General features: G+C 36.9%; 1 protein-coding gene across 4 annotated transcripts in view; it reads right to left on the reverse strand.

Annotated features, from left to right (window-relative positions):
- OCA2 (OCA2 melanosomal transmembrane protein) overlaps nucleotides 1–26,280 on the reverse strand; it is a 209,544-nt gene that overhangs the window by 23,913 nt on the left and 159,351 nt on the right. For all 4 annotated transcript variants that reach the window (XM_081947658.1, XM_081947657.1, XM_081947660.1 and 1 more), the window contains exons 21-24: nucleotides 25,857–25,916; nucleotides 24,445–24,549; nucleotides 22,394–22,487; nucleotides 9,016–9,109 (exon numbers count right to left, since the gene is read on the reverse strand). In XM_081947658.1, coding sequence (XP_081803784.1) covers nucleotides 9,016–9,109; nucleotides 22,394–22,487; nucleotides 24,445–24,549; nucleotides 25,857–25,916 — 353 coding nt within the window. The remainder of the gene's footprint in view (nucleotides 1–9,015; nucleotides 9,110–22,393; nucleotides 22,488–24,444; nucleotides 24,550–25,856; nucleotides 25,917–26,280) is intronic.

The raw sequence follows: 26,280 nt of genomic DNA on the forward strand, positions 1-26,280 counted from the left end.
AAACCTCTAGGTTTAAATACAATGGACAGTCAGAAAAACTGAAACTATTTAAGCTTCTCAACTAGACAATTTATAGCATTAGCACATCAAATAATGTTCAGTGGCTATATATACTGTATATAAGTGAAAATCACTCACGCCGCATCACAAAATCTCCAGAACTGTAAAGGCTACAAACTTGAAATGTGGCACATATGTTCCTCTTGGCTTCTAGGTACCCACTTAGAAAGGATTTTTTGAAATGACCATCAGATCATTAGTATTTGTTATATTATTATTAACACGCTCTGATGATACTCACCCCTCCCCACCTGAAAAGATCTCTGTTCAAACTACAACTTGGGTGTTGCCAGCACATGACTCATCCAGCCTGCTGGCTGGGAGTTTGGAGAGGAGCCTGAGAGAGAGAAGGGGATAAGATGGGAGATGTTTCTGTGGAGCAAAGCTGAGGGAGAAAAGGGGATAAGATAAGAGAGGTTTCTGTGGGGCAAGGCTGAGGGAGAGAAGGGGATATGATAGGAGAGGTTTCTGTGGGGCAAGGCTGGGGGAGAAAAGGGGATAGGATTGGTGGGGTGTCTGTGGGGCAAGGCTGAGGGAGAGATGGGGATAGGATAGGAGACGTTTCTGTGGGGCAAGGCTGAGGGAGAGAAGGGGATAGGAGAGGCCTCTGTGCAGCAAGCCTGAGGGAGATAAGGGGATAGGATAGGGGAGGCTCCTGTGGGGCAAGCCTGAGGGAGAGAAGGGGAGAGGGAGACCGATCATAACTACTCATTAATTTTCAAGCTGTAAGTATCGATTTATCAAGCCCAATCACATAGTTTCGTAGTGAAGCACGGGTATTCAGCTACTATTGAATAAATATTGAATTTCCTGCTGGCTAGGACAGTACAAAGTATCTACTATGTCAAATCCATATTTAAAACTTTTTTTCTGAAACTTGGAAAATATGGAAGCAACCCTTCATCCCTGACCTGTTCCTATTCTTTGATCCTACCTTTTTTAAGCAAATACATACTGTATTTGTTTAATATAAGGAATGGGAAAATAAAATAACTTATAGAATTACAGATTTATTTAAATAGAAGCTTGGTACTGAATATCTAGCAAAAGATATCAGATAATCAGATATCAACCTAGTTTCAAAGGAATCAAGATCAACCATCACTTCTCTATTTATATAGATTTTAAATTTTTTAGAAACATTTTCCTTTAGAGTTTGTACCTAGTAGAAAGTTCAATCATTCCTTTCTAAAAAATAACTGATCTCATCAATTAAAAATATCAACAAAAATAGAATACTGTACAATTACATTATTTAATTAAAATATACCTTATTAATGTTACATTATATTACATTATGTTATAATATATTATATTCATTCTATATTACACTTCACATATTATCCTGCAACAAATTTTGGATTGTGATCTGAAATTTCATTTTGACTAATCTTCTTCAAATTCTTTGCAACACAAAATTCCAAATATCTGCGATCTGTTAAGGATTAATCATTAAAATATTCCATTGGCAATATTACAATTCATCTGAATTATAACATTGTTATTGTTCTGTAGAATGGGTTGGCAGGTTGACAGAAAGAGTTTATTTAATTGTAATTAGTTCACACTTTTAGTCATAATATCATAGAGTACTATATTAAATGCTTTGATGAAATCAAGATATATGATGCCTACAGTATTTTAATTATCTGCTAATGGTTATCCAATTTTTTGAAAAACTATCTAATCTGATAAAATTATTATTCGTAAACCTTTACAAATTTTTATGGGTCTCCACATTGTTCTTAGTGGGCTTACAGATTGCCCTCTGATCTGTTCTAAAAAAAAATTCCAGAGTTCAGAGACAGAAGAAAGTCCATCTTTGTATGAATCAATAGTACATGAAGGTGGCTGAATGGACTTGGAGTTTCTTTATTCCATTTGACAACCCTTTTGTGTCAAATGCAGTAAGAATTGTCAGTATAAGCAGGACACACTAGCTGCTGAAACCAACAGGATTGTAAGGAAAGGGAGGACATGCCCAGCTTCTACATAAAGCTTGCAATCAAGTTAATATGCCATATGGCCAACCTGTAGGAACCTCTATTACCTAGACAGCAAGTTACGTGCAGGAAATCCATTTTTTTTTCTTTTCTTGTCCTCTCTCATAGGAATGTGCTTAATATAAAAGTATTGCATCTCCCTGAATAGCCAACATCCTTTTGAATTTAAAATCCAAGAGATTGCAATTCTCTAGGCAAATAGCCCAAGCCCTGAATAGCAACTCTGTGTTGCCCTGAAGTCCTTAGTCCTTCGTTCATGTACCTATTTAAAAGATGATTCAGTCATGCATATACTGAATAGTTGGAGAATAGCATTATTTACAGAACTTCCTTTTAGATTTGATAAATGATGGCTTAACTTGAATTTGAATAGAACTTAGTATTTTATAAAACCAGTGTATTAACTGTTTCCTATGTTAATTCCCAAGTTTAGGCTCTTCAAGTTAGCATAATGTAATCTCTTGCCTGCAGTAGTGAGAAAAAGAAGAATTTTCTATTTGTATTAGAATTTATTTGCCTTTGTGCGAAGATTGAATTTAAATAACATGTCATCCTAAACTCGGTTATCTGCCTCATTTCTAAAGTCCTAGCAATGTTATCAAGATATGTTATATTTTTTGCTTGCCAGGTCAAATCCAATTGGAAAGACAGATTGAGTTACAAAAGGTAGCCACATTTTGTGGAGTGGCTTATAGGTTTGGGGGTGGGGGGACGGCTTGATTGCTGCTTCTTGGTATAAAAGTACTATTTTCTTTTTAACTGTGAAACTAAGATCAATCTGTTTTGTGATTTAGGTCTGGGGTTTTTGTTAATTTGAACCACCTTCTCAATGTGATCATACAGTGCAACATGTATCTGAATTATAATTGACCAAAACAAATGAAGCCATCTGGCTGCGAGGAGAGTCATATAATGAAAGCACAGTTGTGCCCTTGGAAAGCAAATATTCTTTCTTACATCTATAATGCAAATGAAAATGACAAAAATTGCATCATATAGATATGACATCATTTGAATCGTTTGACCTCTGAATATCAGATGACTAATCAACTAGAATTTGACTAGAGTCTATTGAGGAGTAGCCACGGGAAGAGTCCTCACAAATTAAATAGGGACAGAAACATGGATGGTTCTGCCATTCTTAGACAAACATGTTCTTTTTCTGACTTTTCTGCTATTAATTTTTAATGGTACACATTGGAAGGCATGCAAGATCCTGTGCAGGATATTTGAAAACCAGATGTAAATACCCCATGTTAGATAAGCCTTCCTCCTTGAAAGGGTAGAATTTCAGTACTAGTTTGAAGGGTGTGAGATGCAAGCCGGCTCACTTGATCAATAGTGCTCAAATCCCACAATTGGCAGCTGGCTGGGTTAGGTTATCAGTTGCATCTTCTTTTCTTACTTATTGCCAATGCAAAAATCTTTGTCCAATTGTGACAATCCTGGTCACCCTTGCAAAATTCTCTCTCCAAACTCCACATCTTCAGCATCCAACACTTGGTGAAGAGAAAATTCCAATGACCAGCAATAAAGCCAGTCTAAAGGTTAAGGCACTTATTTCTTCCTTGACTGTTTCTCTGAATATTAGCTAATAGGTGTGTAACGAGAAAGTATTGTTTAGGGCAGGAGTCTCCAACTCCCGGTCCATGGATTGGCACCAGGCCATGGCATGCCAGAAACTGGGCCGCACAAACAAGCAAAGTCCCTCCTGCAGGATGCAGGCAGCATGTGGAACCATGTCTCCTATGAAACCATGCCTCACATCAGTGGAAAAGCCTCTGTCTATGGAACCCTGGTTCCCAAAAGGTTGGGGGGGCAGTGCTTTAGGTCTATTTGCCCTTTTCCTTCACCTTAAGATACCGGTACTTTTTATTTTTGGAACTTATATCAATGTGCCTCTTAATGGCTGATTTGTGGGGTCCCTGGTGGTCTCTTTCATACAGATGTTTCTAGGAAACACCATCAGTATTAGAAGGGAGTGAGTTTTGCACTTGTTTTATATACTAGTGGCTTGCTCTGTCAGCGTTAGAGGAATGGTCTTGGTGGCTGCTTGATTAGACTGTTGTTTACTGTTAGCTTATTTGCCTGCATTGGTAGTTCCTTGATTTGGGTATTGCTTACTTCTTGATCGTTGGTCTGATGTTAATCTTGGTGTTAATCTCTGATCATCTGGGTATTAATTGCCAATGAGGAGGTGTTTTCGTCTTTTTGTTTCCTTGTGGACATTTTGATTTTTTTCTTTTGAGTATTATGTAGATGTTGTTTATATACCTATGCACCTGTTGATGGCTGATTTGTCAGAGTACCAGGCTTCCAGGAACTCTCTAGCATTTTTGGAGTTGACTTGGTCTAGATGCTCACAGTTTCCTAACTGAAGTTATGGTTAAGTCTGTCTATATGCTGTGAAATCAAGGAGTCTTCTTCATAGTTGGTGCTCATGGATGCAAACTGCTAGTCTTCTACCTGCTTGTTCTACACAGTAGAGTAGAGACAATAGTCCTTGCATTCTTTGGTGTAGATGATTCCTCCTTTTTGTCCGGGGTTGATGGGTCTTTTCACTTACTTAGGATGTTTTGGAGTGCTTTTGCTGGTTTGTGTGTTACTGTCAGAGTTCCAAATAGCATCCAAAAGTAAATCAAAGTCTGAGTCTGAGGCAAAGGATTCCTCAAAAGTCCAATTTATTAAGAGAACCTTGTTGGCACATCTCGGAAAACCCAAATCTGAAAGCTTCCAGATTTTCCCACCCAGTTAAAAGTTCAAGATCCTGCCTCCACACCCAAAGTCCATCATATGGTCCAATCTTCCACTGCCATGTTGGCAGCTTCTACCCATCCAGTTCCGGCCAAGTGCAGAGACAAAGAATGACCTTGGCTTTCTAGAAAGAATGTTATTATGGCTACATATCACCCAATTCCACATAATCCTCCTCCCATTTTCCCACAATAGAAAATGAATAGTAGAAAGTGTGGCAGGCCTGAAGTCCAAAAAGAAAAGATGGCTTGCAGTCCTGACAGTTACACTGATGCCATATGGTTGTCATTTTTTGGCTGATTTGTCAGTGTGTCAAGCCTCTAAGACAGGGGTGTCAAACTCGCGTTGTCACGGCAGTGTCACATGATACATCGCAACTTTTTCCCATTCGCTAAACTGGGTGTGAGCATGGCCAGCGCATGACACATCCGGGTCGTGGGTTGCAATTTTGACACCCCTTCTCTAGGACTTTATAAATCCTGTTTTAGATATCAGACTTCCTACTGGACAGGATAGTATCCACTGCTACATGAATAGGTATAAATTACTCTCAAGGCAATCCTAAATATCATAAAAATATCATATTCAGTCTATATGTTTCTATCAAGAAATTAAAAATAATACAGTAACTGAAGTACTAATTAAATGTGAAATGTCATTAAATCAATTATATTTTCTCCTACAAACTAAGGAATAAACATCACAATGTTGCAATTCAGTGCAAAATAACCAGTTCTCTTCAGCATACTCCCTAGTCTAAAATAAAATATCATTGTTCAGTTTAAAGGGAAAAGGCTATATCTTTAATTCAAGAAAAAGACAGCATACAATAGTAATTCAGGTCACAATAATCTAATCAAGAGGCATAAAGTGGTGAGTTTTTGTGAATAGAGGTGATTCCCCACGATGGAGGTTACATCTATTTTTTACAACCCTTCTTGTTTTTCTTCAAAATTGGTTTTGGGGAAGATCTTAAGGACATGTGAAGGACTAAAGGATTTTGAGAACATGTAAAGGAAGGGAACAAGTCTGTTCCTACAGTTTCTTTACATCATATTAGATTCAACCCTTTGTTGAATTAAAGTCTGGCACAAGTTTATGTAAAATATTTATTTTTCTTTGGCGGGGGGGACAGAAGGTGGGGTTATTATTCAAGGATTATTTTTTTATTTACTTAACAAGTAATTAAAGAATGAAATATTGAAAATGTGATTCAGTACACTATACACTAAAGTACAACTTGCAAAAATAAATATCTACATAAAGATAGATAGATAGATAGATAGATAGATAGATAGATAGATAGATAGATAGATAGATAGATAGATAGATAGATAGATAGATAGATAGGCAGGCAGGCAGGCAGGCAGGCAGGCAGGCAGGCAGGCAGGCAGGCAGGCAGGCAGGCAGGCAGGCAGGCAGGCAGGCAGGCAGGCAGGCAGGCAGGCAGGCAGGCAGGCAGGCAGGAATAGGTGGTACCTGGCTCAATAGTAGTAACTGTGAGAGGGAACTTGGAGTCCTACTGGACAATCACTTAAATATGAGTCAGCAGTGTGCTGCAGTTGCAAAAAAAAAAACCAAATGCAGTCCTAGGCTGCATTAACAGGACAGTATAAGATCATGTGAGGTATAAGTACCACTTTATGATGCCTTGGTAAAACCACATTTGGAATATTGCATCCAGTTCTGGTCATCACAATATAAAGAAAGATGTTGAGACTCTAGAAAGAGTACAGAGAAGAGCAACAAAAGTGATTAACAGCTTCAGGAATTGGGTATATCTAGTTCAATGAAAAGAAGGATTAGGTGACATGATAGCAGTGTTCCAATAGCTAAGGGACTGCCACAAACAAGAGAGAGTCAAGCTATTCTCCAAAATACCTGAAAGCAGAACAAGAAGCAGTGGATGGAAACTAATCAAGGACAGAACAAACTTTAAAATAAAGAGAAATTTCCTCACACAACAATTAATCAGTGGAATAGCTTCAGACATTGTGACCGCTCCCTCACTGGAAGTTTTTAACCACGTCTGAAATGGTATAGGGTCTCCTGGGTGAGCAGGGAATTGGACTAGAAGACCTCCAAGGTCACTTTCAACTCTGTTATTCTGTTATGCTACATAATACATTAAACCTGATAAGTAAATACCTTTAATTTTTTTTGTTATAGCAAGAAGAGATTGAGTGGAAAGTATCTATTGTTAACCACAAAGAGATTTTCATAATGATTAGTACAGTTTTCAATAGCCTTTACATAAAATATTACTAGGTACTGGTTTCCCATATGAGGATTTTTAGAAGTAGTGCTGAAAATATACTACAAGAGTGTGTGCATTAGATCAATATTTAAAACAACTTTATAACAACTTCCACTCATAATTTTTGAATCTGAACAAATGAATGAAATGTTATTATTTCAGTCATCAATCACTAAGAAAATAATCTGAAAATTGTGCTTATAACACATGGTATATCTTAAACATTAGACCCAAAATGGTATAGTACAATCTATCTGTGATTGAGTGGAAATTTCCCTTCATAAGATTTTTTTTCCTCCTCTACTTTTATGTAGTTAATCAATTTTTATATCACTTTGAAAGCTGTTCCTTGTGGTATGTGCTGTTAAGACAATAACTTATTGCAATTATGAGCATACTTATTAAGCATGTAGAAAATGAAATCAAATATTAAATTTTGCTAAGCAGTATCACTTATACCTCAATGAAAGTTAATTAACATTGTGAAGAGAACAGGCTGAGTTAGGATTGGTCAAATTTATTATCTTCTAGTATATATGTGCAAGCAATTTTTGTACCCTTTTTTTGTTAGGGTTGAATGTATGCTTTTGTTGTGTTTTGTTTGCTTGTTTCACTGTTTTGTCTTTTATTTTCTATGATAAAACAATATTATTATTTTTTAAAAAAAGAATGATAACCTTTTTAAAAGTCAGGTTGGATTCAGGCTAATAGTGTTTCCTACCCACCCTCAAATTGCCTGTAAACTATAGTAGCATAAAATGTGCTGGCTTATTGCCAAAATCCTATCCTGCAATGTTGCAACAGTAAACTGTTCCAGCTTACTGTCAAATGATAGTATCTGGATGTATTGAGTTATTGTTTGCAGCTAAAGCTATTAATGGATCCCTCTGAATTTGTTTTCGTTCTTCTCATTCCCAGTCACGCTCAAACTGCAAGAAAATATCTACACCAAGCAATGCAAGGATGAGGCAGGCTCTTCACTCTAGCTCTTTTTTCTCTTCCCAGTGTTTTTCCACAAGTTTAGACTTTGCTTTTTTTTGGATCAACCAATTGATGACTTTAGTCTTGCTCACATCACTAAATCAATATTAACCAGGTATTCTGCTTAATAGATAGGCAGTCATTTTGTTGATGAGAAAAGGGATGATTAAGGGAGCTTTGCAGGAAGCAAAAATCAAAAACCAGGAATTTCAGAACGGGGGTGGGGGGAGATGTTTGTGGTTATTTTTGTAGCATAAAATCAGTTGGGGCAAATAAATAGAAAAAGATAAATAGAAAAAGAATAGGCGAAAGTCTACTGCTGGTCCTGGTAATGAGGAAAATTAAGATAGGAAGAAGGGACAAATAATGTGTTCAGCTGGCTTCAGTTCTGCTTCGGATTGTAGGCCCTCTAAATTCTTTCTATTTAATGTCATATTTGTGGAATGAATTAAGCCGGTCATTCTCCCACAACAAGCAAGTGACAAACAGAACTGTGACTTGGGGTTGGCAGGGCAGACAGATGCTTAGTCTTACCTTTCAATTGCAGCCTTAGGAAGTGATTAATCAGGAAGGTACATGGGGGTTGGAAAGACATGGAGTTTGTGTTTGTCCAGCTGGACTCTGATGCTTAGACAGATATCTTCAATCTAAGACTAAACCCAGCACTCTCCTCACCACATAACACACACATAAACTTAAACAATAGACTTGATGGACCATTGGGTCTTTTTTCTGCTGACAGTTGTCTATGTTTCTATATACAAACTTGTTAAGAGACAATCAACAAAATACATTATTTTTTGTTACTGAAATGGAGACCCACTTAATTCACTCTGTTTGTTGTGCTGTTGATTATGTAGACTTTCTTCTTCGTCATTTTGATTTTTTTTTTAAATTAGTGAATGATCTCTAAAACACAATCAAATTCAAAACCAGAGGAGTGTCAGGTCTAAAACCTACCTGAAAAATTCCATGAAAGAAAAGCCATAGCCATGCTGTTCCGCAATGCCTGCACAAACGACATTTGCAGAGGCTCCAATCAATGTCCCATTACCTGAAATTCAATAAATAACAAGTAAAACAAAACCCAGCAGATATTTGGGGGGGTCTTTATCTATGGATTTTGCCACTCAGATCAACGTGTAAACTAAATGCAAATGAGGAAAGGAGAGTCATCATTTTACATTTACCTGGAAAGAAATTGACAGAACAATAACTTCCCTGCCTATAAACAGTTGCACCTTTTCAAAGGAAGCCTGTCTTTGTGCTCCTATTGTGAATGAGACAAGAGATAGTGAGAGGAAGAAAAACGATGGCACTGTGTTGTTAAGATGACACATTCAAAGCAATTTGCTGATTATTTCTTTCAAATTCAGAAAAGTAACATTAAGATAAAATGAAAAGCATCGAGAAAGACATCACTGTTTGACTATTGACAGGTGGAACAATGGAAACAGAGGGGGGTCCTTCATTTCCCCAGAAAGGTATGTAACAGTAGCACAATAAGTATCTTTAAAATATAAGATGCCCATTGTATCTTATACAATGACTTTTAAACCTACAAACACAAATGTGGGTACACATAAGCATGGAAATCAGGAATTTCTCCTCTTGCCACAAAATGGAAAAATGAAAATTTAGCAGGTTGCAATGTTTATCTCTATAGTTTCCTTCCTTTTTTGGGTTAAGCACCTTCTCTTGAAAAAAAAATGTATACATGTAAAATCAAGGAATTCCTAAAGGCATTTTTAAAAAATATATGCATATGCAATATATTAAAGATACATTTCTAAATTGGGGAAAAATAACAGTTTTCAGTATCTAAACATCTGATGAGCTGTATCTAGATGTTATTTCATTTTTTATAATAGATTGCCGTAGACTGACCAAAATGTAATCTGAATTAAGGGGCATGCCATGATTTTGAGAAGAACAGAGAATGTAATAAATTTACAGAGATGTCTGTTGTGATGAAATGATTCTCTAATTTTATTTCTCTGAGATCATTTGCTAAGGCCACTAACTGATCAAATGGACTTTGACGGGGAATGGGGGCTACAGCTGCAGATTCTGTTGTATTAACCAATCAAAGGCAGGAAAACACCCTTATACACGTTTTCTTATGTTTGACTCCACATTTGTTAGACAATGGGAAAAAGAACCAGAACTTTCCAGGCACAGAAACACACATTATTCCACTCCAAACTTCAGTGATATTTCTTATTACAGTGTTTTTCCAGTAAATGGTTTTCACCGACTTCTATACAGTGGCCTTAGTTTAACAAACCATACAATCATATGCTCTTATGTGCAGCTTCATAAAACTCTACTTTCATTTTTTATAATAAATTGCCATAGACTGAATAAAATGTAATCTGAATTAAGGGGCATGCCATGATTTTGAGAAGAACAGAGAATATAATAAATTCACAAAGATGTCTGTTGTGATGTACACAAAAAGGGTAAGGCTTCGTGGTTGTGGCCATCATTTTGACTTTTAGACACCCTCCCTGTAGACACCCCTGGAAACCTGGGAATTGTGGCATAAAATACAGTAAAAGCCTAGAGAGGGAAGCTGCGGCAATGTTTTCTAAAATGAAGAAACAGTGTGTGAACATAGAGATAAGCAATGGATTATCCATGGCAAACTATAACTGTGATAAGTCTGTGACAGTTTCAGAATGGGATTAGTCCCAACAGTAACTGAAAATCAATTACTGTACATGCAATTTGGTTTGGTTTTTTCATTCTGTTGTCACTGAGCAGAATTTGAGTGTTCTTCCTCTACAAACTGGAAAAAAGATACCTTAGAGCATTCTCTCCATTGTTTACTTAAGAAATTGAGAGACTCATTGAAGTAGTAAAACATTGGACGTTTTGCACAAGGAAGGTCTGTGCAGTTCAGAATGTTATCATGGATTTTGTGTGCATGTGTGAATAAATCATTACATGATAGTGTTGAAGCTGTCAGAGATCTATGACTGTGACTTAAAAAATGAAACAAAAGACTGTGTTCTTCAAATGTTAATTTCATCCCAGTTTTCACATTCAACATAACTATATCTGAACAGAAGGTAAATGTACTTACTTTGGATCATCCTTAAATCCTAGATTGAACCTTATTGCATCCCCCCAAAAAATCACAAATTCATCTCTTTTTAATATGTGCAGGCTTCAATCATCCATTCACACACTCCAGTTTGAAATCTTCGGATTTCTCTTCCAGTGTTTTGAAATTATTCTCTAATTTTATTTTTCTGAGATCATTTGCTAAAGCCACTATCTGATCAAATGGACTTTGACGGGGAATGGGGGCTACCGCTGCAGATTCTATTGTATTAACCAATCAAAGGCAGGAAAACACCCTTATACACATTTTCTTATATTTGACTCCACATTTGTTAGACAATGGGAAAAAGAACCAGAACTTTCCAGGCACAGAAACACACATTATTCCACTCCAAACTTCAGTGATATTTCTTATTACAGTGTTTTTCCAGTAAATGGTTTTCACTGACTTCTATGCAATGGCCTTTGTTTAACAAACCATACAATCATATGCTCTTACATGCAGCTTCATAAAACTCTACCTCCCTTATTCCAAATGGCATTCCTTATCACTACTTGCTCACTTGGTTAGAAAGCTAATTTCACTTTTAAGTTTGCTTTTAGACTAGAGAGGAGGAGTGAAAGAAGGGGAAACCATTATTCCTGAACGTTTTAGAATTCAAGAACTTTGATCAATCTTGCCTGAGTAGCTCCCGTTCCTTCCAAATGTTTCAGTGATTTCCACAAATTCCCACATTCGGCAGACCTCTCTTTCTGACATTGCCTGCTCTTCCTGTTATATATCACTACAAGGCTAATTTGCTACATTCATGTTCACCAGGGTATTATAATGCTGAGTTCATGATGGCTTTGTCTGATTTCTTTAATACAGGTGAAATTCGAAAAATTAGAATATCTTGCAAAAGTTCATTTATTTCAGTAATGCAACTTAAAAGGTGAAACTAATATATGAGATAAGACTCATTACATGCAAAGCAAGATCGTTCAAGCCGTCATTTGTCATAATTGTGATGATTATGGCTTACAGCTCATGAAAACCCTAAATCCACAATCTCAGAAAATTAGAATATTACATGCAATCAATAAAACAAGGATTGTACATAGAACAATATTGGACCTCTGAAAAGTATAAGCATGCATATGTATTCAGTACTTGGTTTGGGCCCCTTTTGCAGCAATTACTGCCTCAATGCGGCGTGGCATGGAAGCTATCAGCCTGTGGCACTGCTGAGGTGTTATGGAAGATCAGAATGCTTCAATAGCAGCCTTCAGCTCTTCTGTATTGTTTGGTCTCATGTCTCTCATCTTTCTCTTGGCAATGCCCCATAGATTCTCTGTGGGGTTCAGGTCAGGCGAGTTTGCTGGCCAATCAAGCACAGTAATCCCACGGTCATTGAACCAGGTTTTGGTGCTTTTGGCAGTGTGGGCAGGTGCCAAGTCCTGCTGGAAAATGAAGTCAGCATCCCCATAAAGCTCGTCTGCGGAAGGAAGCATGAAGTGCTCCAAAATCTCCTGGTAGACGGCTGCGTTGACCCTGGACTTAATGAAGCACAATGGACCAACACCAGCCGATGATTTGGCTCCCCAAATTAACACACTGTGGAAACTCCACACTGGTCTTCAAGCATCTTGCAGTGTGTGCTTCTCCATTCTTCCTCCATACTCTGGGTCCTTGGTTTCCAAATGAGATGCAAAAGTTGCTCTCTTCAGAAAAGAGGACTTTGGACCACTGAGCAACAGACCAGGTCTGTTTTTCTTTAGCCCAGGTAAGATGCTTCTGATGTTGTTTGTTGTTCAGGAGCAGCTTGACAAGAGGAATACGACATTTGAAGCCCATGTCCAGGATCCGTCTGTGAGTGGTGGCTCTTGATGCACTGACTCCAGCCTCAGTCCACTCCTTGTGAAAGTCCCCAACACTTTTGAATGGCCTTTTCCTGACAATCTTCTCCAGGCTGCGGTCATCCCTGCTGCTTGTGCACCTTTTTCTTCCACACTTTTCCCTTCCACATAACTTTCTATTAATGTGCTTTGATACAGCACTTTGGGAACATCCAACTTCTTTTGCAAATTACCTTTTGAGGCTTTCCCTTCTTATAGAGGGTGTCAATGATGGTTTTCTGCACAACTGTCAGGTCAGCAGTCTTTCCCATGATTGTGATTCCTACTGAACCAGATTGAGAGACCATTTAAAAGCTAAGGAACCCTTTGCAGGTGTTATGGCTTAATTAGCTGATTAGAGTGGGGCACTTTGAGCCTAGAATATTGTACCTTTCCACAATATTCTAATTTTCTGAGATTGTGGATTTGGGGTTTTCATGAGCTGTAAGCCATAATCATCACAATTATGACAAATCACGGCTTGAACTATCTTGCTTTGCATGTAATGAGTCTATCTCAGGTAATAGTTTCACCTTTTAAGTTGCATTACTGAAATAAATGAACTTTTGCATGATATTCTAATTTTTAGAGTTTCACCTGTACTACACATTTCTTGAGAGTTTATTAATACTATTGTATTTATTTAGGTACTAGTAAAAAGAACACCAATGGAATAAAGCACAACACAATCCAATGACTAGGGACAATAAATACAGTGGGAACATTTTGACAGAGAAGAGTAGGATTCTATACACAACTGTGTATCTTTAACCTTAGGTTAGCTGGTCCCCATCAAGTATAATAGGAGCAGTTCTTCAATTGTTGGTAGTTGCCTTAAGACTGAATTACCAGTCCAAACAATGTTTGCCCAGGGAATGGGGGAGAAGTATTTACTTGTATACCATTCTATTCCAAATGACTTGTGTTAACAATGATAACAGTTCAACAGTTCAGCTGTTATCATTGTTAACACAAGTCATTTGGAATGGAATGGTATACTATACCACAAATAACTTGTGCTAGCACTGATAATAGTTCAAAACCAATTCTTAGTGTTTTTTTAAAAAATAATCATAACCTTCTGTCCCACAAGAAAGATGTAAACAGTCAAGCAAATGCAAATTCCCTGTGAAATAGTATTCGATCAAGTTTTCAAAGCATTCTAAAGAACAGCAAAGCAGGGACAGTCTGAACATCAGAAGAAATTATTCCAAAAGATTGGAATAATGACCAAGAAGAACAGTTCCTCCCATAGACCTCTCAGAGGGCAGAAATCCAAAGTACCCCCTATTAAGCCGATGGCAAATTCACTTCGTGAGAGATTTCCCACTGTTGGAGTATTTTGCACCAGTTTTGTGGATTTAACACAAATAATATTGCCTTCATCTTTTGTCTGTGGAGACATTTGATCCTTCTGATTTCATTTGTTGGTTAAGGTATGTTAACAAATGGCAACTATTCTTTGCTGAAACAGCCCAGTACTAATTTTTATTGAGGCCAAAACAGAAACAGAAAAGTTTCTTACAGGAAGTCCATTGTGGTGGCTAAGTAATATGGCAACAATGGCCGTGAATTTTGAATTCTTTAATATCTCTCTGTAAATCCCCTTCTTAGTTAGGTTTAGTCTAGCAAGTTGTCATTGTTACAGCTTCTGCATAGCCACTATTTGTAAAACAGCATAAAGATGCATTGAAGAAATAACAGTTATAAGTTCAATATTGTTTTTATAAATTTCAGATAAGCCCTGGTCCTTTGTGGAATTGCTTGCTTCACTAGTAACATTTGATGAAAGATAAATTTATACACTGAAATCTCACCAGTTAAACACTGAGATGCAATCTATCTAACAGAACACATTTTCAGAGGGATTAAATTTAATTACAAAGTTACTGCTTCTTAATAATAATTTTTATTGAAGTTTAAAGACAAAAGATAAAAACTAATGCAAACTAGATAAAATACAAAAAGAAAAGAAAAAAACATTAAAAAGTGCAAGAAGAAAATAGAATTGTGGGGAAAGGGAAAAAATATGGGGAAAAGGTATGTATGTATGTTATGTATATGTGTGTGTGTATGTGTGCGAATGTGTATATATGTATGTGTGTATATGTGTGTATACAATAATACAATACAATACAATAGTAGAGTTGGAAGGGACCTTGGAGGTCTTCTAGTCCAACCCCCTGCCTAGGCAGGAAACCCTATACCGTTTCAGACAAATAGCTATCCAACATCTTCTTAAAGACTTCCAGTGTTGGGGCATTCACAACTTCTGGAGGCAAGCTGTTCCACTGATTAATTGTTCTCACTGTCAGGAAATTTCTCCTCAGTTCTAAGTTGCTTCTCTCCTTGATTAGTTTCCACCCATTGCTTCTTGTTCTACCCTCAGGTGCTTTGGAGAACAGTTTGACTCCCTCTTCTTTGTGGCAACCTCTGAGATATTGGAATAATGCTATCATGTCTCCCCTAGTCCTTCTTTCTCTTAAGCTAAACATGTATGTATGTGTGTACGTGTATATAACACACACACACACACACATAATTTGTCCCTTCTATTTTTAATTTCAGTAACATATTACCTTCTCTAACATCTCAACCTAAAATGCCTTCATCCCATATCTCATCTTTTATGTATTAATAATAAAGCCTTATTATTGAGTCTTAATCAGCAAAACTAATTCTGTTTTCACTTTATCATTATGGGATACTGAGCGTAGATTAATGAGAAAAAATGAATTTCCACAAATGTAGAATCAGGCTGCAGCATAACAAAGTTTGAAAACTTTCTGAATGCACTGTATAGAAATTTAGTCACATAATGTCCCATAAATTAATTTCCTATCATCTCTTTTCAGGAAGTCCTTCACAAATGTAACATTTTCCTTCAGTTTTAATACCATAGCTTATAATTTTTCAATTTATTTTAAAATACATAAATTTGCTTATTCAAATTATTTAAATCTGTTCATTTAACAGAAAAAATAGCCTCTTTCCATATCATATCTATAAATAAATATTCAATATTCAAGAACAGGAAGAGCCCTGGTGGTGCAGTGGTTAGAATGCAGTACTACAGGCTATTTCTGACTTCTGGCTGCCAGCAAATTGGCAGTTCAATTCTCACTGGCTCAAAGTTGACTCAGCCTTCAATCCTTCCGAGGTGGATAAAATGAGGACCCAGATTGTTGGGGAAAATATGTGGATACTGTGAACCACTTAGAGAGGGCTGCAAAGCACTGTGAAGGGATATTTAAATCTAAGTGCTATTGCTAAGTGCTTTTGCTATTCAGTCCCAGTCAAGAAAAACCCATTTGAAGATATTGGGTGAGGGAAAAAAACATTGCATATGTTATAATCTTGATCAAATAAGCAAGCCTTATAAATCTTATTTTTACTTTTGAATGTCTTTATGTTTATTCCTTTTAAGTAGTATCTCAGAAGCCAATTTCTTTTTATTCTGTATTTATCATTCTCTATGTAGCAGGGGGGGAGAAGGGAATAAAAGGAGGTTTTGGCAGGAAGGGGAGGAGACAGAGGGAGTGCAAGAGGAGGAAGGAGAGGCTTAGCTGGAAAAAAGAAAAAAAAGCAGGAAGGATAGGAAGGGATGCCTGGGAAAAAGGAGGCCTAAGGGGATAGGAGATGAGAAATATCCATGGGGCAAGCCTAAGGAAGAGATGGGGATAAGATAGGAAAGGCTTCTGTAAGGCAAGCCTGAGGAAGAGAGGAGTTTGAATGAAAGGAAGCAAGTAGAGGAAACAACGAAGGAGCAGAGGCTGTGGAAAAGGAGCCCAGCAGGCCATTCAAGAGAGAGTGAAGAGAGAGGAAGAGGAAGAAGGTCCAACCAGCCACCTGAATAGCATCCCATCATGTGACCCACCTGCTGAAGAAAAGACTAACCATCACCCCACCACATGACCTGCCTGCTGAGAGGAGGCTGACCACCACCTCATCATGTGATCCTGGCAAGTAGAGGTGCATCGGGGAGGGACCAGTGTGGACTGGCAGCCATACAAAGAGGGCCAGGAGAACCCAGATTCCAGTGACCCTTATGAGGGTTAGTGCTACATCTATCTTTTCACAAAGTAGTAAGATCAGAATGCCTTTTTGGGATTTTGAGAATGAGAGAAAGGGCAAACTCTTCCCAAAAATTGCAGAATCAGTACTTCTTATCAGATATTAAACATATCAAAGGATGTTTTGGGGTCTGCAAATACAGAGAGAACTAATTTCTGCCACAAACGAAACTGAGATAAAATAACTCAGTACAGAATTTTTCTATCCCCATGCAATTTTCAACTTTGGAACTTTCCAGCATAAAAGATTAGATTTAGTGCATGTCTAATGACAAATCAGAGATTAGAAAGGCAGTCTTTCAGAACAATAAAATGGAAAAATGTAAATTGACATTTCAAGACCAGTACAGTACCAAAGACAGAAAAAGAGGGGACTAAAGAGGAAGCAAATTTAGTAAGTCTTTCTTATAAATCAACATTTTATTATGGTCATTGATAATCCCAAGTAAGCAAAGTAAGTGAAATAGTAAAAAAAAAAAAAGGAAAATCTTAATAAAGCTTAGTGCTTGATTAATTTGCATTAACCCATTTTCAGAAATGTAATTTACTAGACTTGAAAAGAAAAAAAAATGAGTAGTTTAAGAGAGATAATAAAAAGGAACTAGAAAATATGTCAGAGCTACCTGGTCTGTGAGTCAAAAATAGAAATGACATGAATCAATCAAATATCTTAACAAAATGGGCACCACAATAAGACATGCGTCAGAGATTCAGCTTCTCCTGAATCACAAAGGCAGAGCCAGTCTCCCATAGGGATATTATTAATTTTACCTTCCAAGAGTAAAATATAAGGAAGCCAGAATAAAGACCTTATGTTTCCTTGAAGTGGTTGAGTTGTGTAAGATAGCACGTTAGTTGAAAAAGGTTCAAAAGTTCTCTAGAGGTACTGATCACTTAGCCAGATCATGTTGATGCTCACAATCTAAAGTTGCTAATCAAATAACACATTTGGCTTTTTAAAAACCTATATATAATAATCCATTACAAGAAAATCCAGATGAGGCCAATTTGGTTTCTGGATTTTGGTGCCAAGAGACTGAAAATTGTCAATCACAGTGATAGGTTCTAAGCCTACTAGGAAGAAATTTAATTGAAGCCAAAATTAATCAGTGAAATTCAGACCTTGGCTTCAACCTTAATCAGGCTGATTCCAATTAGAGCAATGCTATTGAGAAGATAGCCTGAAGGAAATCTGGTCAAACTGTTTTCAGCCTAATCAGAAACCAGGTCCTGAGACCCATAAAGTAATTAGCTCCAACTTTAAGCAGCAAAGATTTTTGACATCTACTAGAATACCTAAATTCACACTGAAAAAGTTGAAAATAGCTACTTCACTTATCAGAATGTTATCAGTGGCAAGCTATTTTTTTTGCCCCAAGGCCGAGTTGCTGAAACACTCTTCCTACATATTTATAATATGATATCTGGTCTATAATGTTGCCATCTGTTCATCTTTTATCTTTTGGTAAACACCATTTTGAGCTTGATCTATCTTTCTAAAATTGCTCACAACAGGACGCAAAAACAGGGAAAAAATATTAACTATCTCAAAATATGAAGATAGCAGCTAGATAAATTCTTAAAGAAACCACTGAAAATCTTTCAGACTCAAATCCCAAAAAGAAACATTAATTCTTTAGAAATTATGCATGAAGAACTAGCAATCTCCAAGTAATCAGGAAAAAATACGACCTGTTCCATTCCACTTCAAAAGTCCTCTATATGAATGGTTTTAATTTTAATTTTTAAATAGTATTTATTGAATTTTCTAACATTTAAAAGACAAAGTACAAATTTACACTTATAACAGCTTTTCCATATCAGTATCCATATCTTTTGTAACAATCTTATTTACAAAAAATTCTATCTCTATATCATGCTTATTTAAATACACCCTATATATTATACTTTTACCATTTGTACCTTAACTTCTACGCTTACTCTCAAACCAGGAATACCATCTATTCAAATTTGATAGTACTCGGTTTCTTCCCTCTCCTTCATTTCCATAGACAGTCTATCCATTTCTACACATTCATAGATTTTCCTTCTTATAATTGGGTCTTGAGGAGTATGTATTTGTTTCCAATTCTGTGCTAAAATGATTCTGATTGCAGTTAATATGTGTAGCATTATGTATTGTATGTATTGTGTTGTATTGTATTGTATTGTATTGTATTGTATTGTATTGTATTGTATATGAATAATTTTTAGATAGTCACAAAGTTTAAGATTATTTTGCAAAAAGAAAAAGAGCCATTCTATCTATTGAATGCTTCCCTATGCGTAGTAAAGCAGACTCGATGAGTCAACAACAACCAATATGTCCCTTTCTGGAAAGTAGCCACTTTAAACAGCTGAACAAATCTCTGGAATTAAATTAAAAGAGATACCATATATCAATTCACTTATGATCAAAACTGTAGACATATCCATAATCTTTTATTAAGGTGTCAACCATCACACAAAAATAGCAAGTTCCAATAAAAAGTTTGGTACCAGAGTTACAAAGATTAAAAAAACAAGCCTTCCTGAAGGGAGATGGGTGGTCTAAAAAAATGAAATATAAGTAAATAAATAGTTCCAATTGTCTAGGTTCGCATTATAGCAGTAGCAATAGCACTTATATTCTGCTTTACAGTGTTTTACAGCACGCTTTAAGCAGTTTAAAGAGTTAATCTATTGCCCACAACAATCTGGGTCCTCATTTTACTGACCTCGGAAGGATGGAAGGCTGAGTCAACCTTGAGCCGGTCAGGATCAAACTGCTGGGATTCGGCAGAATTAGCCTGTAATAATGCATTCTAACCACCACTGTCAATAAGAGATTATCAATATCAAGAATAGGCTCATTGTTTCCATCAAGGCTTCAATATGCTTAAATTCTTTTCTCTGTCCTTCACACCAACTGCAGCTTAGGTTTTGTAGCCATGATTTTGTTCAGTTCTGATGCTGCAAAGCTTCAGGACCATTATCAGCTTCCTTTGATAAGCAGTCAATTATTGAGCTAACTTCTGGCTCTCTGCAAGTTGGTTTTAGTCTACTTAGGCTGTGAATTCTTTTCTTTTGTTCAGATCATAATTCTTAGCATCAGAGTAAAAAAAGTATTAGTAGAGAGACATAAACCTTCTGCTTCTGAAATACTAGATTCCATGGACTGGTTTCCATGGATGAAGACGTCTGACTGAGACCTGATTAGATCCTATTTGAGAGATCAATGAAAATGGAGGAACACTGAATATGAAAATGAAGAATTACTGTCTTGAGCTTCTGCAGGAGGACCATGGAGGCCAAATATGACACTTGCATCATCATTATGCATGTCCCATAATTTAGATATTTGTATTAAATATTATAGTGCAGTGATGGCGAACCTTTTTTGGCTCCCGTGCCAAAAGCAGGGGGACTGCAGGGGGATCGTGCACGGGCGTGCCATACCCATAATGCTATGCATGTGACTCCCCTCCATGCAAATACACGGTCGACCAGCTTTCCCCCCCCCACTTTTGGCACATTTTTTTTACCTGCCCCAGGCTCCAGAGGCTTTCTAGGAGCCTGGGGAGGGCAAAAACAGCCTCCCCGTCCTCCCACGACACCTTCTGGAGGCCTCAGGAGCTTCCCTGAAGGCTCCGGAGGGTGAAAAACGGACCTACGGGGAGCCCAGAAGTTCAGGAATTGCAACTTCCAGTTTGTCTGTAGGGCCAGTTTTTGCCGTCTGGAGCCTTCAGGGAAGCCTCCTGAAAGCCCCTAAAGGCTCGGGAGGGTGAAAAACGGTCCTATGAGCAAACCAGAAGTCCATTTCTGACTTCCAGTTTGCCGGTAAGGCTGGGTTTTCACGCTCCCGAGGCTAAGACTCCGGAGCATGAAAAACGGCCTCAAAAGAAGGTTGAAGTCAGCTGGCCAGCACGTGCATGCACGCTGGCCATCTGACAGGGCAGCGCCTCGCATGCCCAAGCAAATGGCTCCACGTGCCACCTGTGGCATGCGTGCCATAGGTTCTCCATCACGGTTATAGTGCAATATGCAATTGCAGCATCAAGATCATCACCATTTTTGTCCTTGTGGTTTGTTACAGATGTCACTGATTTCTAGGACCAGTCAACTTGGACAGCATTTTCCTCATTCTCACAACAGTTCCTTTCTCTTCCCAAAAAGATATCTAAAAACACATTGGTGAAATTATGAGAATTGAGGGCTGGGGTCTAGGTATCCACTCAGATATTGTTCCAGCATGCAAGATGTGCATAATCAGTGGTCTCCCAATGTACTAATAAATTTTCTTCAAGAATGAGGTGTAGAGGTAAACTTGACTTGGTTCCACTTTATGACACCGAAACATAAATATCATAAACTTAAGACCAATATTCTGGTTAATGAATCAAAACTATAACCATATCTATAATCACCTCAAATGTGGACAGACCTGGCTGCAAACTGAACAGTGCTGAAAAAGACACTGTAGATGACTGTTCCAATTATGGTAATGACCACTTTAATACATATAATTATGACAGCTGGATAAAGTGTGGTGTTTGAACGAAGGCAGTTCTAGTGATGATTCCTACCAGCTCCTAGTAGACAAGAACATTCATTTATGTTGTATCATAAGATGACTGAGAAATAACTCTGTACTATGGCAAGGAATGCAAGGAAGTATAACACTGTGAATATCCAGTCAATTTGGCCCCAGGCAATTTTGAGTAGAAAAGATATTAGGGCTGATGCCAATGACAATTACCCAGGTAAGAATACTGAAATAATAGTTGCTTGTAGTAATTGCTGTGTTGCATCTGAGAGAGCTAAGGCAGACGAGATTGAAATAGGAGAAGACAGCCATAGGTTAGCAGATGCTACCTAAGGGACTATCTGCATTCAAGAGGCAAACGTTCCAGATTATACTCTTCAGAAACAGAACTAACGAGATGGCTTGCAACACTTGGAAATATTATCTACAACATCACAATAAGAGTGGCCAATGCAGATGTAAATTGTAGAAAGATACTATCATTAATACCATTACTAATACCATCATTGGCCAGACCAGTGAAATCAGGCATGAAGTCAATTTCAGTCCCACTTTCTAAAGAATTACTATTTCTTTCAGGATATAAAAATAACGATTGCATGTGCTACAGGATATATTTTAAAAATGAGTATTTTTAAATGTGCAATTTGATTAGTTATGGATCACATTTTAGTTAACTACAAAAGTGTTTAATCTGACGGAGAAATTAAAAATCACAACCCTAAATTTAGCGTGTTGCTTTAGCTCTCACTGATAATATATATTTCTTCAAACTATCATCATCACTGCTTACCTCCAAGACAGGCACCTATGGCTAATGCAAAGATCAGTGGTTTCACAGGTAAATTAACCTCAGGATCTTGACTTAGATTGAGAAGTACAGGAATCTACAAAATGTATATTAAAATAATAAATAGTAAGAGAAACAATAAGATTAAGATTAAAGATGATAACCAGTTACACTGAAAACAAGAAACTTAATTTCTAACTTCTTTTAAAATTGTTTTCATGAAAACAATTATCCTGGAATGAGGTGAATGCTCATCCAAGTACTTTATGTATGGAAATTAGCACAAAGGGAAAGGCTATTCTAGAATTTTCCTTGAGAACTGTAGGGGCTTTTAAAAATAATCCCACCAAAAGCACAAAAGCACACAAAATATTCGATCCAAAGATTGATCAATCTGAATTTTTGCCAAAAAGGCAGTTAAGGGACAATGTGAGAACTATTTTAAATGTCACTGAGTATTTACAATAACACAAGGAGAAACAAACAGAGCTGATATTTTTGCACAAAGAGAAAGTTTGACAACTTAAATTGGGTTGTTATGTTTTAAAATTTTGGAAAATCTGGACTTTGGGAAGTAATTTATTCAAGGGATTATGTCTGTTTATGCAACTCAGCAAACTAACATCATCGTCAATGGAGGTTTGATTAAATCATGAGAAAGATATAAAAGGGTACAAGGGAAGGGTGCCCTTTATTTTTTGTTTTAATCAAAGTTTTGACTAAATATATTATACAAGAAAATATCACCTCTGCAGATTTTTTAAAAGAAATGTATTAATTGAGCCTTTGCTGATGAGTTTGTGTGTATGTGTAGTAGTTTTATTCAGTGACAGACGATTACTGAATGGTCTTGATCTGAAGATGTTCTATAGTGCATTTTGCTTTTTAGATACCCTCTTTATCCCTTTTGACTTTTATCTCTTATTTCTGCCCGACAAAAGACAGAATGATTGGAAGGCATACACTATATGGTGTTGGAAATAACCATTTTAATTATTTGTTTAAAATATTCTTTAACATTTTGGTTAGGAGTAGACATACAAGAAATTTCATAATTATTGTTATAGCTGATTTAATATAACATTTTCTATGTCATAGTAATAAAAGTGAAAAATCTTAACAGATGGCTCACGGTTGGCAGCATGTACTGTAATAGCAGTCTATTGAAATAAATGTGTAGAAAATAAGGTTTTCCCAAATAACACTCTGAAGGTAGAATCTCTCAATGGTTCTGTCATTTTAAAAAAAGAGAGAGTCAAGATGGTCCAGAATGTAAAGGTCACCATTAGGACAACATCATTCAGGTCGGCACTACTACCGTTTTGCTTGTGGGTACGCTTCCGGCGTGGTCTCTGGATGCATGCTGTATGTGCATGCGCAGTTCAATCAAAATTGTTCAATCAAAAAAACAAGATGGCAGCGCCAGTGGCACTGACTGGGGAACCGATTCAGGGGTGTGGCAGACCTGGGTCACTGCCTGTTCCAGCGACCCAGGCCACCATACCACTACTGGTTCGGCCGAACCAGTCCGAACCGGTAGGAACCCACCATTGACACGTTGTGGCCACTTCACTCCCCTTCACCTCATGTGTGATGGAGACTCTTCCCTTCAAGAATGCACATACCAATTCTATGTCTATCTTCAAAAGGGGAAAATAGAAGAACCAAAAGGGTTGCGAAGGGTTATCAATATCTGAAAAGATTCTAGATCAAATAAACATAGCTTCATCTCTAAGCACTTGAAAACAACATAGTGATGGATTTATTAGCATGGATTTGCTAAAAAGAAATCTTGTCAGACTAATCTCATTTTATTTCTTTTAACTGTTAACTTTTTTTAATGGAGTATGGGAATTGCTATGGTAACTTTCACATCTCAGAGCATTAACGTAAGAGTCCCCTTGGCAATAAAGTAATGGGAAAGGTGGAAATTACTTTAATAAATTAATATCTGAAAGTACTGAAGAAAAATGTATAGTGACCTAAACAACTAGTGACATGCAGTTACTCTACACTGTATCCCTAGCAGAAGGATGCAAAGACATAGGACTTACCATCGTAGCAGTGAATGGAATATTGTCAATTAGAGATGATGCCAATGCAGAGACCCACAGAATTAAAATAATAGCAACTGTCAAGCGTTGCTCTTCAGGGACCACCTGGCAGACAGGCAGAACAGAAAGGAAGGATTAAATAGATGGCCTTTTTCATGAAAGCAATTATTTTGCAAATAAGATTGTCATTGATTTATCCTGCTGTAACTCATGTTAAAATTCTGCAGATTTGTATATAAATGTTAGATAGGTCAACTTTATTACGTCTTTGAGCAGTGTAGTAGAAGTCATTGTTTAAAATGCTTTGTTTTTAAAACTTAAATTCAAATATATACATAAAAACAGAACAATTATCTGATTCAGTAGAAATAAGAAAAAGACACGGAAATATAAAATTACTTAAAAATTATATTCTGTGTTCCAGCTATATGCCGAATAGTTTTGGGGGCAAAAAATTAGTCCAAAATTTACAGGGCCCTTTTCCCAGTTATAGCAATAGCACTTAGACTTATATACCGCTTCACAGTGCTTTACAGCCCTCTCTAAGCAGTTTATAGAGTCAGCATATTGCCCCCAACAATTTGGGTCCTCATTTTACCCACCTTGGAAGGACGGAAGGCTGAGTCAACCTTGAGCCTGGTGAGATTTGAACTACCAAATTGCAGGCAGCCGGCACTCAGCAGAAGTAGCCTGCAGTACTGCGCTCTAACCACTTTGCCACCATGGCTCAAAATATAGTTTTTTATTATATAGCTAATCAGCCAACTTAATGGCTAGTTATATGATGTACATTATATATACAATAATATACTTAAACATATCAAGAATCATCTTTATTTTTTAAAAAAAATCCTCTGAGATTCCAAATAAGCCTCATATCTGTTCGTTTATAATAGCGACTATCTACCCCCTCCCTCAAAAAACAAAAATCAGCCATTCTTCAAGGGAATCATTATGATCGGTAAAGAAGCAAAATTGCCATCTTTTTTCCTTATAAACTGCTATTTTGCAGCTGTTGTATACTGTTGTAGCTACTTTGTGAATTATTTTTCATAAGTTTTTAAACACTCATGAAGTGTTTTCCGCATCAAATATATTCACAGGTCCAGATGATTGGAAGAGGCTCTCCTACAACCAAGGAAGGATCTATGTTTGATTCCCTTTCCTGGCGGTAACAGTAGCCTGAGAATAATAATATCCAGATCCAATATTGGAGCTTTTTTTAAAAAAATCCCTGATTCCCAAATTCCATCTTCTAACAATTCACCTAATAGAAAAACCCCAGGATTTCACTAGGGTTGCCTTTGAATCTAGGACTGTATCTCTGACAGCATAACATAATCATTAATTTAATACCATAAATATGAAAAAATATTACTTATCCTTTCAAAAAAATGTATTGTAAACTATACCTTTATCAACAAAGCTGTTTGTTCTCCTATGTATTCTATTAAATGAAGATGAGCCAAAGCCTATTTTTTTATTAAAAAAAAGGAAAGAAAGAAAGAAATGAAGTAAATTCAGCAAATAAAATATGCATTCTAAATTATTAGGCAAAATAATTGCCAACTTCCAAGAAATTATTAATCCAACAGGTTTTTTAAAACACTGGTGACAGATCTAACAAAAGTTAGTAAACTGGAACCTAGGTACTGTCTCTCTCCCTAGAAATTAAAACAAACAGATTTGTTTTTCCCTCAAGAAAGACTGATGTGATTTTTCAGTTAATATGGATTTTCAAGCAGATGGTTAATGCTCAGAACTGTTTACAAGAATTTAAGAATTATTATATTCTAGCCACAAAAGAAGACTGGGGTCAGTAGCAAAGAATAATTT

This window comes from Natrix helvetica, assembly GCF_964273705.1.
Source record: "Natrix helvetica genome assembly, chromosome: 3".
Lineage (NCBI taxonomy): Eukaryota > Metazoa > Chordata > Lepidosauria > Squamata > Natricidae > Natrix > Natrix helvetica.